General features: G+C 36.8%; 1 protein-coding gene across 3 annotated transcripts in view; it reads right to left on the bottom strand.

Annotated features, from left to right (window-relative positions):
• Positions 1–2,049: 2,049 nt before the first annotated feature.
• Positions 2,050–17,941, bottom strand: part of LOC113240310 (organic cation transporter protein-like) — a 48,650-nt gene continuing 32,758 nt past the window's right edge. Inside the window, exons 2-8 of one of the 3 annotated variants that reach the window (XR_003311248.1) lie at positions 8,747–8,961; positions 7,689–7,911; positions 6,728–6,983; positions 5,985–6,611; positions 5,072–5,250; positions 3,760–4,001; positions 2,050–3,673 (exon numbers count right to left, since the gene is read on the bottom strand). Coding sequence is in view for 2 of the 3 variants with exons in the window: in XM_026477583.1 (XP_026333368.1) it covers positions 3,840–4,001; positions 5,072–5,250; positions 5,985–6,611; positions 6,728–6,983; positions 7,689–7,911; positions 8,747–8,910 (1,611 nt within the window). In the remaining variant the exon portion in view is untranslated. Of the gene's footprint in view, positions 4,002–5,071; positions 5,268–5,984; positions 6,612–6,727; positions 6,984–7,688; positions 7,912–8,746; positions 8,962–17,941 lie in introns of those variants that run through there. The other 2 variants (XM_026477583.1, XM_026477584.1) reach the window with 2 other exon arrangements.

Genomic DNA, 17,941 nt, shown 5'->3' with positions numbered 1-17,941 from the left:
GCTACTAAAATATTTTAAACATTCTATATACTAAGTCCCGTCAGCTAATATCTTTGGCTCTGTACATCGACTAATTACTTAACTACACTTTAATATTTAACTTAGCCAACTACGGCAGGTGTCGGTAACGATAACATTGAACAAGTACATAATTAGCTTTATGACCTTAAGAGGAAACACTAACTAAACCTTTAATTACATTACTTAGTTTAAGGTAAAGATATCTTGGTTTGGATTTTAGGTTGTTTCGGAAAATACATATGTCGTGTTAGGCGCCGCGCAAATGGTGCAACTTTTATCGTCGAGTTTCGGTAACTGTCAACCCGTAACTAGCTGTTTATAACGTTTTTCATATAATTTCAAGAAACCGTTGTCTCCTGTTGCCAGTTTCCGCAACCGGCAACCGCAACTCGTGAAGCAACTTGACTACCTCCCCGTCCCCCGCAGCGTCAATCTTAACCGTGGTTTTCGAAAGTTTATTTAAAATTGCGGCAACCAGCAACTAGGCCTTTTGGTTGCTACAACCGGCAACTGCTAAGGGAAACTTGTAAAAAGTTGTCAGTTGCGCCAACTAAAGTTACTCCATCTGCCCCGCCTTAGTGTTGGAATGGCAGGACATATCGATACAGTTTCCGATAATATCTATACTTACTCTGTGTTTTTTTGTTTTCATGACGGAGTAAAATGACAGTTCATTGTGGAAAAATGTTGCCTCTTACGAGCAGCTAGTGATTGCAGTCGATAAAATATTTTATCGACTAAATTCGTTATCTCTGTTACCTCTCTGATCACCTGTAAAGTAACATGCTTATCAGTATTCTGTAGAATATATCACGGAGAATGTGCGACGGAATGGCAAGAAATCATTCCGCCATCCCTTTTCTGTCATCGGGGGTTTAGACGAAGGTTGGGGTTCCACCCCTGTGTTGTGGATATAACCAAAGATTCGCACGAAGCGTTTCTTTTTCATTCCCTATCTGTAGATGTGTTCCCTGAAATAACTTGGGCCTTTTTAAGACGAAAGTGAATAGGTATTACATATAGGTGTGCAAGCTCCATTGTCGATTTTATCGTCACTTTCCATCAAGTGAGATGGAGATCAAATGCGCACTTATTTTGATCATAAAGCCTGTTTATCTATTGAGGGGTACGAAGAAATAAAGATCACAATGGAATAAAAATGTTTCATAAATTATGAACGTTTATTTATTGTAAAAAAATGTGAAACAAAAGGTTTGTACCGACTTACATGAATAAATACAGATTAGATATAATACAAAAAATAAAAAAACTACGTAACAGTATTTTAGGTCCATTGGTCCCTTGCTAATTTATAATTAATGTAATATACTACGGTCGGTATACCACGAACTTTTTAATTTTTGACTTATTTTTGACAGATTAGAAGAATAATTATATGTCTACTGAAAGTATTGAAAATACTCGAACCAGGACGTACTTTAAATGCCACTTCATGTTGGAAGCAAACTACAAACATGTTTCAAATATTTAAATAGCTGGTAAGATTCTTGCGGCTGCACTGTTCATTGTAAAGGTATGCAGCGTTTGTTTTTCCTAGCAGCAAAACAACACATTTCAGTTAAAAGACTAACTAACCAGTTAAACACACGGTACGAACGTCCGTTAACTTTAATGCTTAAGTAACACGTTGCCTCTTTGTTTGTTTTGTAAAAAGATACATAATATTTAACGGCCTTTGCCGCAACTGGCTGTAGATCTTCCAATAATTAAATAGAAGCATTTTCGGGTTATACAGTTGAACAACAGTGTTGCGTGCGTTTGGGATATTACATAATACGAAGATAGCTCACTGGCATTATTTAAATTAGTTATATTGAGCAAATAATATAAAAAAACAGTTCAACAGATTTTACTAAATTAATATGGTAGCTTTTTTGTCAGTTTTCTGAGTTTATTTAATGATTCATAAAAAAGTTCAGATGCCCACGCATTGACCGTAGAATAATTCAATACTGTAGATGTATACTGTTATCAATATCGAATAATGCGTAACTCACAATTTTATTACATTGAATTACATTACATTTATAACGTTTTCATTGAAAACTGTATTCGCAAGATCCAAAGGCTTTGGATCGCTTAATATACAAATAATTAAAAGTTGTAAAACAATTATAGGTACACAAAATTAAGTAAACAACAAACACGTGGCATCAATTTCGACGGCTGTGCTGGTAGGTAAGTACTACCACAGGCTTACATAAAAACGACACAAAGAACAATGTACATATATGCGTTTAAAAGATATAATTATACTACAGCATAAAAAACATCTAAAGTAAGTACTTAAAGTAAGTAATTTAAGTTCTAAGTAGAAATTAAGTGCACTGAAATAATGATCCTTATTCGAGATAAAGTGGGATGACACATTGCAATTTTATGCATAATTAATAGTTCGCATAACAATTTTTGTCATATTAATGAATCCGCATAATTTTTTAATAGAAATGATGACGGATTTTGAGTAATATGCCAAATCTTATGCCATATAAAAAGACAATCTTGCATTCGGCTATGCACGTAGTTAATTCGGAAATACTGCTCTAAATGCACAGAATAAGTTAGTGAACTTTATTAAACTAACCATAGAAATATTTTCCACTTAAAGGTAACAGAGAATATATAGATTTTATCGCAGTTCTTAGAACTGCCTTAATGTTAAGCCACAGAACTATTAAAAAGACTTAAGACTGTACGTACGTAAATGATTATATCTTTATTCAATGTTTATAAAATAGACACTTAAAGCATGTATCTTTCAATTTTATGCGTAAAGTAATAATTAACTTCTTGGGATTCAAATTATCGCTTTTTGTATAATCTCCCAAGTTTTGTAAATTATTCAAATTTGTGAATATTTGAAGAAAAAAATCCAATAAATAAAGATTATTCAATGGAAAACTTCTCTCATTTTTAGGCGTGCCATACATTTGTAGTCTGTGGTGCATTCACATTTGCATATTGATATAAGCTTAGCAAAGATATACGTTTACAGTAAATAAATACTTAACATAACATATTGAAGAAACAAATCGACAGAAATTACAGCAACGTACTTTCTACGACACTGATTACGGCATACTCAAAACGAAATGCGGTAATGCAAATGTTGACTTATTTCTGTTTATTTTGGGGCACAACTTAAATTATAAGCAGTAAGACAAGTTTCATATAAATAAACATGCATGAACACCAGTTACACTTAAATCGAGCTTTAGAATACCACGCGTAACGATCGCCTCAAATTCCCACCTTGGTCTGCCTTTCAAAGAAATATATAGCTTATTGTTGAGAATTGAAGATACACTTTGTTCGTGGCTGCAGAAGCTGCCGACCGTAGGATGCGCCGCGCTGGAACGCACTACGCACCGGGCTGTGTCACGCGGCGTTAATCTTTTGTTATTTTGCATTCAAAGAAATGTATACTTTATAAAGTAAACTATATGCTCTGCATTATATTGCATTTTGCAGAGTGCGAGTGTATCTTCTTTTTCATTTTTTATTTGATGTGTCTTATCCTTTAGAGCATAAAGTTTATATTGCATTACTCGTTTTAATGCATCGCGGCGTCACGTCACCTGGCTAAGGCATTTTTAGGCAATCCCAGCTGGTTAACAGACTTCACTTGTTTCTAGAACCATATAAATCATTTGCATTAAGATACGACATGCGAACATTACAATAAACATATCCTAACTAAATAACCGGATAACTCACAAGGTTACAAATCGACGTAAATAATTTGTGGTTGGCCGCTTTCGTGTCTTTTATATTTACAATTTTGTTAACATCATGCACTAAATGTCAATTTTGCTTTTCACTTTTGACAGCTGTTCAGCTTCCTCGATGGTGTCTGGAAGGCGAATGTTGCTCGTCTCCGGGAGAAGGACGACCAGTGTGCTGCATAGGACACACATGAAGCCAAAGATGGATAGCGGCATCGACCTATGGTACAAGGCCTGGAAAATGAAATGGGATATATTATTATTGATTAAGATGAAGTGAGACGCAAAATAGACGTTTTAGACGTAACGACTTGCTTTTTTGATTCATAATGAAAGCAGAAGATACAGGTAGTGATAAGGCGCTCGACTAAACTTCGTTTGTTAAAAAAAATCACAAAGTACCGCAAAATTGTCAAAATGTACGGGAAAACAAGTTTCATTAGATTGTTATTTGTGATATTTCAATGACATTTTTTCTCCCGTGTTCCGTAATAAATACGTCAGGGGATGTATGAGCTTCTTTTACACTAAGAGGATATGTTTTATATCTAGAAGGCAAATGTTTAGACATCTTGTATTTAATTGGTCCACGTCTATCTCACACGCTTCAAAGCCCAGGCAACCCCGATACCAGTTTCCGATGTGAGTTTAGAGGTGTGAAGAAGTGACGTAAAAAAAAATTTCCCCTTAAACGTTCCTTATAAAATTTGTTATTATTGACAAGCAGGTCAAAATATCTGTAAATATTTAGTTATGTATGTTTATTTGATTAGACCGACACAGAAGATAGCGTTTGTGAAATGCTAGAAATTACAATGTTGTAAAAACGTGTCAAATGTTGTTAAGTAACAAAAAAGTCAGATTTAGTTAAAATTGATAGATGAAATTCTTGTACATCTCGGTGGCTCAATGGTATGCAATGTGGGCGCTGGATGAGGAGGTCCCAAGTTAGATTCCCAATAGGGCCAATTTGGGAAATTAACTTTTCTAGATTGGTTCTGAATAGTTATGTTCTGGATTGTACAGGAAATTCCTTAGTTAGAGGCCGGGCAATTGATAGTCGTCTGGCACATTATTGTTATTTATTCTCAATTATTTAATAGTAAAAAAAACAATTGATGCAACGTTATGTCAGGGAAAGTTCACAATGCTTCTAGGACGTGAAAAATTCCCAACCCGTATTTATGCTAGTGCGGTGGAACATGGCCAAAAATCCTTTCCTACAAGGATACCCGTCTCCAACACAATATCATATAGGTTGATCATAAATAGACTTGAATGGAGAATATTTCTCCACAACTTACCAGTAACGGAGTCTGAGGAGCAAGCAAAGATCCTATTCTTCCAGCCATAGAACAGACGCTGATTAAAGTCTGCCGCATATTAGTGGGGAAGACTTCAGACACGTAGATGTAGACGGAACTATAGGCCACAGTCACGCCAAATTTGCAGATCAGGTAAAGGGTAATGGACCACCAGTCCGCTGCGACCAAACGGAATCTGTTTTGAAAAATTTCTTATGTCGCGTTTCGCTGGAAGTTGCACATAAGGGACCGAAGATGCACTGTCACTTATATTTGACCGTTTAAAGTTGAGATATAATAAAATAGATATTTTACACTTAAACATATTTGAATACCATAATAATTTTATTGAAAATAAATTGTATTGTATTGAAATCAAATTGAGAATAAAAGAGAAACACTTGAAGTAAAATAAATAGAAGCGATGCGTGTTAACCATTAACGAGGACAACCGAGTTCATGTACAAATGTTTACAAAATAATAATACCTAGAATAGATTGATCAAAACAACTTGTATGGCGTAGTTTTATTTTCGGTCATACAATCAGTTTTCTGTGTTTTATTTCTATAAATAGAATGCTACGCTGTTAATAAATATATTAGTCCTTACACCACGTGTAGATCTGGTTTCATAATACCAGAATGTAGGTCAATGTGAGGTGTTTAGTCATTGTTCATTAATTTAACATGTAACTACATATATCAACGTGACGAGTAAATAGACTAAGTAGTATTTATAACCAAGAACTATTTGATGCGGGAACTAAACAAAGATAAACGATGCATGAAATAAAGGGATGCGAAAAAGCTAACACAGAAAATGCTGTAGTGGAAGATAGTTTTAATGTAATCTCAGAAATATATTAACTGAAACAGAAACATCGCGCTATATGCGTACACAAGTATACTTACATCGCGGTAGAAATGCGAAGAGTAAACTGGTGACTGCGCATGTAACGTAGCAAGCCATTAGAGTCCTTTTTCTTCCATATTTATCGATAACAACCACCACAATTATATACGCTGGTATCTCAACCAATACTACAAGCATAAAGTTTACATATCTGTTATTTGTTGGCAATAGAGATGTCGAATTTATTGATAATCCGTAGTATACCAGAGAGCATGTTATCCACAGGAATGAGCAGATAAGTAATCTTTTCCATATTATAGAAGATCGCAATGCTTTTGATAATTGCGACTGCTTGTCTACTGTTTGGTTTTGCGGTCTTAATAATGGATCGCCTAGAGCGTCAAGGTCAAGTTTTCTAGGGTCAAGATTGTTGATTTTAGCCGCACTTTTTAGTATTTTTATAGCTTCTTCTTTTCTGCCTTTGCTTAAGAGCCATCTGGCGCTTTCATTCATGAACCATACATAAACACCGACGATGATGGCTGGACTGTATAGAATGAGGATGTAGGTACGCCAGTTATCTACAAATAAAGCTAATAAGGCAATTATCACTTCTCCGACGACGAAGGTCATATTACAGATGGCAGACACGATGACTCTCTGCTTAAGGCCGACGAGCTCGACACCTGTAAATGAAAAAGTAATTTGAATAATGTTGAAACCAGTTTAGTAAGACCTTTTATCCAAGAGATATCTTACTGTAGTTTTACTGTTATGGGAATCGGGACTTATGACGACATACCTAGTACATACGCCGAAGGATACAATCCTCCTCCAAAACCAGCTTCGAAGAAGTGCATTGCGATATAAACCCAGTAATTTGGAGAGAATGCTCTGGACATGCCGAAGATGAAGCTGGCAATTGACGCTAAGCCAATAGCAACTTTGCGACCGAATCTGTCAGATATAGCCCCTGTGAACACCATGGCTGCAAACATCCCTGTGCTGTGTATGGTTCCAACTAAAGTTCTTTTGCTTTCTTCGCAACCCAGATTGAACTGTGAGGAACAGTAAATATTTAGATTTTTGTAGTTTTTCACGACAGGTTGCAGGTTTTTTACGACGGTATGACTTCTTAATATCTCGTTTTTTTGGAACCGTAACACGTTATTTGGTCACGAGTTGACTTTTCAGCAGTGATGTCTACCCTTTTTCGCTGTCGATGATTACTCTCCTCTCGAATTCTTCCAGTGTTACCGTTGTCACTCACTTTTCTCTTACAAACCACACTCACTATATTAACACATGAAACTGAAGTGGAATCATTTTTGTTCTTATTATTGTTGTTTTAAGTTCCAAGCACCAGTATAATAAGAAAAAGTCATACCGTGGTAATATAACTAGTGATAATCATATAATCAAAATCACCATCATCATCAATCCTTAAAAGTGCTACTGCTTGGCACAGGTTTCCTCTTAGGTAAGGGTTTAAGCCATAGTCTGCCACGATGGCGCAATGCGGGTTGGGGCCGTCACATATAACCCAAGGCTTGTGAGCTGTTGTGAACAATGTTTTCCTTCACCGAAAAGCTCATAATAAATTTCAAATTAATGAAAGTAATACCTTAGATAAACAATTACAGCGAACGTAAAACATTAAAGTTTGTACTTTGTGGTGTAAAGTTTTAAGATTACAGAAGAAAAAAACAAGAGATTAAATACTTATAAAAGCTAGAACCATAAAAAGGAATAATAGTGCATACCTCTTTCACCAAAGTGTTACTTTCTCCGTACACAAAACTCTTACAGGGTACGGTTTTGTTCATATAAAAGGCATCAGCTGAACATCTTTCATTAGCTTCGTCTATTGGAGCGTATCTTACGCAAGATTCCAGCTTGTTTTTTTCATGGTTGAATGGGATGGAAAAGTTCGTCCAGGAGGTGTCGTTGAAGTCTGAGATGCCTTCGCAAATTGGTATTTCACATCTAAAATTTTTAAATTCGGTAAGAATTCTTTGTAAGTACAACATTATGATGATACAACTATCTAGGCAGTGAGAGGCAGGACTTACTCTCCTTCGGTACAGATCGACAATTTTTTTTATATACTATTGTGTATCCATCCTTAAAGTACGCATTGTTTACTTAAAATTCTAATACAGTGCATCTTTCTCTTTCTGGACAAGCTAATAAAATATTTATCATTTGTACGTTACCACGACCAGGCGTTTTAATGATTAAATACGATTAATTTCGATAAGTTTAAATAGCACCAATGTCTTTGATGTTAAAATGAATGTTTGAGATTCATTAACGGAAGCTTATCGGTTCAAATATTTGGCAGAAATTAGTAAACATTAATTTCGCATGCGCTTGTTTGAACATTAATTTTAGGCTTTTGATGTTTTGAAAGCTTTGAAATTTAATATTCTTAAAAGGATACGAACGTATTACAATTTTAATAACTTGCTTGTGTAATCTAATTATGGCACAGTCCGCACAAGCGCTTGTGCGTGATAGGTTGTATGCATGATATCTAGGATTGGGCTTAGTAGGATGTTTTGAGTGAAACCTTAGTTTCGGTAGTACGTTAATGTAGTTTGAGCTGACAATGAAGTTGCTTTTATAAAGTTTTAAAACTTTGCAACATTTATAATCGCAATTTGGATACTTTTTGCACGAAGAGTTAAGGGCTATTTATATTTGTTACCTTATGTATATATTGTATGGTGACCAAACGCATAAAGAAAAATGTTGTTTTACAAACCCCAGATAATCGAATTTTTCTAAAAGCTTAACACTATCTGTAAGTACCACTTACCTGTAGTCAACTTCCCGCGCTTCAAAAATGAACCCGCATTCAAAGAAACTACTCAAAAGCACTGGGAAGAGTAGCAATACGAAATTCAATATATTGTATCTGCCGTACGGGCCAAGACTCTCCAATATGGAATCCAAATTGATTTCTTTCTTTCCTTCCTCCATTTTAAAACTTTTCTGCTACAAGTTATCAAATTGGCGAATCGTTTAGAGAACCTGGAATAAAGTAAAAATATTTGTAATGTTCTGTTGTTACATATTACAATAGATGAGTCAATTATTACACACACAGGTACATGTAGAGGACCACTAGTAAAAGGCCCAAAATTTTGCTTTGTTTTTTTTACTTGAAAATAAAACATTTGTCGATTGTCATATTTTTTTTCATTCATTTGTTTTAGTTTCCTGTATTAATACTTGTTTGCCGAACGGTTCGACTTCGCGTTCTTATAAACTATGTAGTTTACAAGAACGAGTTAATTATATCACATATAATAAACTACACATATAATATAGAACGAAAAAAATTATGACAAAAAAATTGCGAGTGGAGGTCTGAGAATGTTTAGGATGAGGGTATCAGAGGAGCGAAAGAGACGGCAGATTGTAGAAGAGTGAAGGCTTTAGTGTTCTTTAATGTTTATTTTATTTATAAAATATTTTTTCAATAAAAACTTGTTTCACGATCCGGCAATTTTATCGAATGCAAAGAACGAAAGTTGGTACATGGTAAACCTTTCGCATATGTATAGCTAAGGGTCAGTGGAGAAGAAATCCAGTCTTGTCGAGAAACTATGGTTAGTTGTTTAAATTTCACACTTAAGACAGTTTACGATTGAGGCTAACCCATCTTGTCAAATGTAATGCTAAAACCAAAACGCAGGTGTGTCTTTTCTCCACTAAACGGAGTCCCTTTTACCTGACTCCGACTTTTCGTGATATCTCCATACCGATAGCCGACCGTCTTCACCAATTTGGAATGCACCTGCCGTCCAATCTACAGTTCGGCAGATACATTGAATCCATGGCCAAAAATGCAGCCAGGAAGCTTGGCATCCTTTCCAAGGTAAGGCGTTACTTCACACCAGGACTGTTGCTTCAGCTGTACCAAGCATAAGTCCGGTCGTGTATGGAGTACTGCTGCCACTTATGGGTTGGCTCTGGGTTGGGTTCAATAGACAAGCGTGTTAAGAGGCTTATAGATGACTCGGAATTAGTAGAGGCGAAGTGCAGAGCCTTGAACACCGCCGTAGAGTTGCCAGCTTCTCGGTGTTCTACAGGACATATCACGGAGAGTGTTCGATGGTTTTGCATAATTTGATTTCGCCTTCCCTTTTCGTAAATGAGAATTTTGAATATCATCTGGTATCTTATTATAGAAGCGTATATAGTTGGTAAGCTCCTTGTGAAAGAGTTCGTCCAGGGAAGTACTGTCACCTTACTTATTTCTGCCGCCAAGCGGTCATGTCAGCATTACTGTGTTCCGGTTTTGAAGGTTACGTCTGTCTCAGGGTGACGAGCGCAGTGACAGTGCCTAAATAAAGTAAATCTCTGAGTACCTTACAATCAGGCGCACGACTTCTTTGTCCCGTCACTTGATATTACATAAAAAAAATTGTGACTTTGTGAAACCAACTATCAAGAAGAGCTAGTTTATTTTTATTCTTCGTATTAATGTTATGTCTGTCATTATTTTTCATAATAAAATTTCTGTTCTTCTAACATAAATTACATTTTCGCAAATGTACTATGCCGCTATCCGAAATCCATACTTCTGGAAAATCCCAATGGTACATACGTCGAGGAGCTAGTAGAGCTCCTCCCATTGCGGTCATAAAACAGTAATGTGAGCATTACTGCGTTCTGGTTACGATGGGTAAAGGTGCTGGTAAATTTACACGCCCATGGGACTTGTTAATTTTACGTCTCAGGGTGACAGGTGTTGTGGCATTGCCTTTCAGATCTTTGCGATTTAAAACTCTGAGTGATATTGCAACTATACTAACTAACTAAATAAATAAATAAAAACTAAATACTAACTAAAAAAATAAATACTAAGTAACCTATGCGTAGATGTGTCGCTTATCACCAGGCGCACGACTTGTTCATTCCGTTACTATCATTAAAAAAACTGTGATCATTGTAAACATACCTTAAGTCTATTACGACAAAATACTTGAATCGGAGAGCCCGTGTTTTAAATAAAACTCTTTGTTAAAGGTGATTAAAGTGGATTTTACTGTTCACTCGTTAGAAACTTAGTTTAGCTTTGTGCAACTTAAAACTTTTTTATTACTTTGAAAAATCGGTCTGGCTACTGGAGAAGCTTTGATTAAATGTTGGAAAACGAAGAGACTTTAATACCAATGTTTTAAATTGGGTACAGGTAAATTCTGACCATTATCATTATTATTATTATTATTATTTATCTATTTTAGACTCTCGCCTCTCCCAAGGCCTAAAAGATTAATTTTGAATTTTTAAATGGGAGGCGGTATTTCCCGGCAATGGCACAGTAGGCCGGGGTCAGGGACTCAGGTCCAAGAATCGGCGAACAATACGTACCGTATCGAGCAGGAGCGCCTTCTGCATTTGTGCTGGAAGCGACACGCCACAGAAATCCAACCGCCTCAAACTGTTAGAAAGGCTGACTGGAATTAACCCATTTGCGGACAAAACAATTGGGATTATTTCAGTGGAGGCCACATCCCACATGTCGGTGATCTCGTGCGCCAGGTCGAGATACTTCCGGCGTTTCTCGGTTTCAGCTTTCACGAGGATTTCGTCATGCGGGATGGTGACGTCCACGAGAAATACCCTCGACTGCGATCGATCCAATATCACAATATCAGGCTTATTCGCAAGAATAGTCCTGTCCGTGATAATAGATCGATCCCAATAGATTTTGGTGCGGTCATCTTCGAGTATTGGCTCCGGTGAATACTTGTAATATGGCAACCTCTGTTGCACTAGTCCGTACTTGAGAGCGAGCTCTTGGTGTAATATTTTGGCTGCCTGGTTGTGTCTGTGCAAGTACTCAGTGTTAGCAAGAGCGGAACAACCGGAAACAATATACCTAAGTGACTCTCCGGGACGGCCACATGCCCGACAAATGTCTACTGTGCCGTCCTTTAGGATATATTTCCGATAGTTCCGCGTCTTGATAACCTGATCCTGTATTGCACAGACAAAACTTCAGTTTCCCCAAAGAGGTCCCCGAAACGCAGCCAATGTAGGGAGGCTTTACGGTCCATAAAAGGCTCGTGGAGTACCTTGAAGAACCTCCCATGGAGCTCCTTCTCTTTCCATACGGACTCGCGGTCAGAGGTGCTTATTATTATTCTGACTAGCTTTAAAGTGTAATTAACTTTATGCCAAGTATTATTATACCAAGGAGAGTGTAAATTGACTCAAAAACGTAAGTTCAAGTGAACGCCAGCTGGTAATTTTGCATTTCCGCCCATATAATGCGTTTCGTAAATTCACTTCCGGCCACGTAATCCGAGCCTTCTTTTCACTTTTAAATGTCTTAAACCATACTATATTTCATTGACTGAAAACTGTTATGCAATTTTGAAACTAGTATAATAAACTTCATTTCCGTAAGTCTTTGTCGAATATTTGACGGGACGAACAAATCATGCGACTGTAAATCACAAAAATTTAAAGGACACTGTGCCCGTCGTCGCCTTGTTCCATGGGCCTGTAATTTAACCAGCACCCTTACCCTACAAAACCGAAAAGCAGTAATGCTCACATTATTGCTTTGCTGCAGTAATAGTAGTAATAGGTATATCTGGATAAAACAGTTTCATTTCCTAAGCGTAGCAAATCTAAGAACTCGACACGTTTTATTAAGTAGAGTCATAGGTTAAAAATCTCGCATACATTTCAGGGTCACTCTATTTACGTACATACCTATACAATGCATACAATTTACATACCAAATGTGAATGTAAATACGTTGTGTTATTCTACTGCCCATAAGCGATCGCTTCGGCGTTTCTAATTATAATAATCGTCTATTGTGTATTCTAATCGAAGATCTTGGTTATGTTGGAGGTGACACAAGTGCGCAACTAGAGTTATGTTCTAATAATAAGTGTAGAAGTTCTCAACCCGTGGCCTAACATAGCGAATTGTGGTCTAAATCAGGGGTGGGCAAACTTTTTTAGTTGAGGACCAAAAAAAATACAATTTGTTTTCAAATATTTTTACATGTAGTGTGAAATATTTTTACAATGCGCTGGATGGTAAGCGACAAGCCTGTCCACGTCTGTCTGGCTTTAAATCGTAAAGATCTGAAGGGCACTTCCACTGCGGCCGTCACCCTGAGACATGAATTCAAAACCGAAATAAGGCAATGCTCGCATTACTGCTTGGCGGCAGGAATAGGTAAGGCGGCATTACTTCCCTGGATGAACTACTTCACGTGGAGCTCATCCAGGAAAGTACTGCCGCGTACGTAGATACACGTGGAGAATGAGGTGCATGCATGTACGTAATTACTGTTATAGGTATACATTACGATGCGTATTCAAATGCCGTTAAAGAATTTTCTCAAACATATGTTTATATTAACTTTCAAAAAACGAACACGGAGAGTTTGCCATTTATGGACCGTGCGACTTCTTCCCGGCCAAGGCCTGTAAAGTAAGTATGAAAATTACTGTCCACCTCTCCAAAGCTTTAAATCTACCTATTAATAATGAACTATGTAAACAGGCAAAAGAAAAACTCACACAGTCAACTGCCCAGTGTTCATAATTTCGAGAATTAAAAATACCTGCCTGTACCGCTTACTTAAAAAAAAAAGAAAATGGCGGTAAAATTTAGACTAAAGTGTTTTGGTATTCTTTTGTTTTTTCGCCTTTTTTGTATTTTGGTCAATGACTTACAAATAAATGGACGACGGGTCTAATACAAAAACCACGAAAAAAATGTCCCAAGTCAACCTATTTAAACGTAGTGACATGTAAAGGAATATGAATAAGCTAAAACGTTGAATTTAAATTGTAATGTCATCGCAGTACTGTCTAATTTTGCTTGCTTCGCTGTCAGTCGAACAAGCGAAGACTAAAGCTTGAATGACGCTCTGTATACGATTTTAACGCCCTATAAGTTCGGACACTTTTTAGCGCGGACCCGACGTCCATATAATTGTAAGTCAATGATTTTGGTCGCAAAAATGAGTGCTAGTGAGAAGAGCGATAACGAAAATACAGTAATGGATACACATTCATACACATCATCAGAAGTTCAGCAGACAGACAGATTATTAATGTGCCTAGAAAAACAACAACATTTTTTTACCAGTTGTCCTAACACATCACATATTACTTTTAATATTAATTAATATATCCACCAATCCCTTACTTCCCGGCTTCTGCAATAATGTACTATTTCAAATTTCGAAAATCGCATAAAGTGCCCAGCAAAGATAACCATAATTACAATAAAACCGAAACAGTGGGAAAACAAATGTAAATGTAAAAGAAAAACGAAAATATTAAATAAATATGCAAAGTAGGATATTATCACTGGTCACGTAATGTGCCAAAGTGACGGTTGGTCATTTCCCGCCTACCTGTATGTTTGAACAAAACAAATCAAATTCAGAATGGTCTAACAATATTATTAAAGAGACTCAATACATGCACCAGGTGTGTGTTTTGACTATAATTTGTGCCCGTAAATGACAAGTATAGAGTTAGTCGCCGTCCAACAAGTATGTAGATTTAATATGTGACAGCTATTCTGGACAATCAATGCTACCGATAGCCATCCTTATCACTATCTGATGTCATTGATATTATGACGTACACACAACGGCACAAAATGTATCTAATACACATGTGTTCATAACCGGATGAAAATTGTTTAGTTTTGTAGTCCAGAAAACCTAAAAATCTTTGGTTCATCTTCTCCAATCGAAATACATGTGGGTTTTGTAGAATGGATTCTAGTGATGCTAAGTTTATTTCAGGTACTATTAGGGCTTTAAATTTTGCTGTGTTTCCGCGTTCCGGTGAAAAAGTATCTATTCTCGGTGCGATCCCGGAAATCTCGAGAAAAACGTGTTTTCCGAGAGTGTTTCAAATGTAGACACGCCAATAAAGACTAGGCAATTAGGCAGTCAAAACATGATATTTTAATTAGGTTCTTCATTAACTCAGTAGAAGTAGAGGTCCTTGTGAAAGAGCTCGTCCAGGAAAGTACTGCTTGCTTACGTACTTCTGCCGCCAAGCAGTAATGTGAGCATTACAGCGGTCCGCTGGTCATACACAAAGGCTGGGTAGTAATGAAACTTTGCGGAAGATAGAGCCAAACAGCTTGGACGGTTTTTTTGTTATGATATGAAGCACCGCGACAAACAAGTCGTGGATTCGCGCCCGTCGCCCTGAGACATAAAGTTGACAAGTCTCATATGCCTGTAGTTTCAATAGCACCCTTCAATACCGGAATGCAGTAATGCTCACATTACTGTTTGGCGGCAGAAATAGGTAAGGAGGCTTTAAAACAGTAATAAGCACCAGGACATCGACTCCGACTACCTATTTACGCCTTTGGAGTCGAAACCCTTGGCCCGTGGGGTCCCGGTGACCTTAATCTGTACGAAATTTTATTCAAAAAACTAATATACAGTTTGTCAAGGGCTGACAGCTACCTTGACCAACGCATAAGCACAGCCATAAAAAACCCAAGCCCATCCCAGCGTTCCCCGCTGCTAGCATCTTTTGCACCTTGCCGCGGGGACCCAATTTTATTCATATAATTTAATCCTCGTTTTACTTACTAGTATCTAAGCTTTTATTGTACCTTACCTTACCTGTATATTTCAACTTAATGTCTAATAAAAACTTTCCTAGGTAAGGAGGCAGTACTTTCCTCGACGTATTCTTTCACAAGGAGCTTTGCTACTTTTCTCAAAGAGCAGTCTGTCGTCATGGAGTAACCAAGTCGCTTCTTACTCTGACTCGCTACGTTGGAGTCATGCAATTTGTAACCAGTACCAGCCATGTTAATGCGATGACCAAATTCAGCGACTCATCTGACATGACTAATGTTTTAAGAGGTTGGGGTGCACTGGGCTATTTTCCCGATAAATTCTACGGTAGTATTAGTAAATCTTTAACTTTAATAATAAAGTCAAACATTTTTTATAAGAAAACAAATTTCTATCCAACAATAAGGCCGTTTGTTGTTCATTGTTTTTTTTTTCTTTTGTTTGATTTTGTGTGCAATAAAGAGTATTTGTATTGTATCGTAAAACAAAACGAAGTTTCAATCACTTACTGCTTCCGAGAGAAAAAAATTGATTATGAAAAAAGGTGGGATCACGAATACAAAATCTTCGATGGACGAGATTTCGCCGCGTTTTTCTTATATCTGATTAATTTAATGTAACTTTTTTTACGGTTCGACTTACTCAAGCAGACAGTCGTGGGTTTAAATCCGAGCTTGCAATTTTGTTTTTCAGAATTTATATGCGAAAATTAATTTGGAATTTACCATGAGCTTATCGGTGAAGGAAAGTATCGTATGGAAACCAAAAGCAATTTAATGATGTGTGTGAAGTTCCCAATACTCATTGGTCCACGTGGATACTAACCTAACCTAACCATTTATTTTAAATCTCTACCTCACCATCATCATCATAAGTTCCAATTCACACGTTTTCTAAGGGTTGCGAACCATCTTCGATATTCAGCTTTCATCAAGAAATTTTCCTTCCCGGTTGAAGCGAGGTATTTCCACGCGAACTTATATTTTAGAAGGTGAGGTGTGGGGGACAATTAATATGAATAAAATAAGAACAGTAGGCGTTAAGCTCGTGAGAGCGATTTCTATGCGAGAATAGAATCTCGTGCTTTATGTTGTACTCGTGCAAGTAGCGCCCTGTTGTGCTAGAACTACAGGCGGAGAAAATTTCACACAGGCCCCCGATTCAGAACTCTTCGATATTTTAACCGAATCGTAGATTGGATATCGTTTTCGAATCGAAGGGCGCTTTCCGAGCTATTCAGAACGTCTTATCCAACACCGTTTACGGAGTTTGTCTGTGAAATAGATTATAAGAAAAATGAAAATCCGAAAAGACTTCAAAAGCCTAAAATATAATAATAGATTACCTTGCACAAAAATAAATTAATAAAAATCCAGACTTTATTTAAAATAATAAGAGGTTTACACATTACATTCTTGACTTAAAAAATTTATGACGTTCGGTAACTTGCATTCGATAGCTGTGTTCTGAATAACGTTTGTGACCTTTGCCGGTCGAGAAGTTCGAGTAATCGTACGGGTGTGACGTCATTTCGGTTCGGTTTCGAATAACGCCAGTTTGACGTTCGATTCGGGTGTTGTGAATAAAAATGAAAAGAAATCGTAAGATATCAAATCGAATCGGTCGACAACTGAGTTATCGTAAGGTTCTGACCGACTTACAGATTCGTCGTCGAGAAGCACCCGATGGCGACTGACGGGGCTGCGGGCATCGCGACGGGTCGCCAAATCGTTTGGGCAAATTTCAAATTTTGAGATAAATGTGAACTTAATAACTATAGGGGCTTCAGTTGAAACCATTTTTGAGTTCAAACCAAAATTTAGCAGGTACTTTGTAGTACTTAAAGAGAAATATCTCCATATAATAAATGTATATGTATACAAAGAATTGTATATGATCAAGTAAAGTACATCCTACCGTGTAACAAATTAGCACATTCTTATCAAATTTTTTTATGAGACCGCTATTATATAATATTATAGCAGTAAATTAGTAAATTTCAGGTAAGTTTTTTGTACTTAATTCTGGTGACAATTTTTATTTAATTACTCGAATATATCATCGTGAAATATTAAAGAATATTTCTGGTTACCACACTCGAATATTAAATAATGCTTCATGATGATATTCTATAAATATTTAAATAAAAAGAAATTGTCACCAAAATTGAGTACAAAAAATTTACCTGAAAATTTCCCAAATAACCTAAACCATTGATCTCTAATGATCAAAACAGTTTTCCCGCTTCTACTCCAGTAATTCGCCTTAATGAGAGATATTGCTACTAAATATTCACAAATGTAAGCAGCTTAGAATTTTTTTAACGGAATTGTATAGTCAACAGCACGTCAAGCTGCAGTTCTGTTGGAATATCGCATCCACTGCCACGGAACAAGATCCCTCAATGCG

This window comes from Hyposmocoma kahamanoa, unplaced genomic scaffold, assembly GCF_003589595.1.
Source record: "Hyposmocoma kahamanoa isolate Upper Pololo Valley unplaced genomic scaffold, ASM358959v1 130, whole genome shotgun sequence".
Lineage (NCBI taxonomy): Eukaryota > Metazoa > Arthropoda > Insecta > Lepidoptera > Cosmopterigidae > Hyposmocoma > Hyposmocoma kahamanoa.
This window is presented reverse-complemented; position numbering and strand designations above follow the sequence as displayed.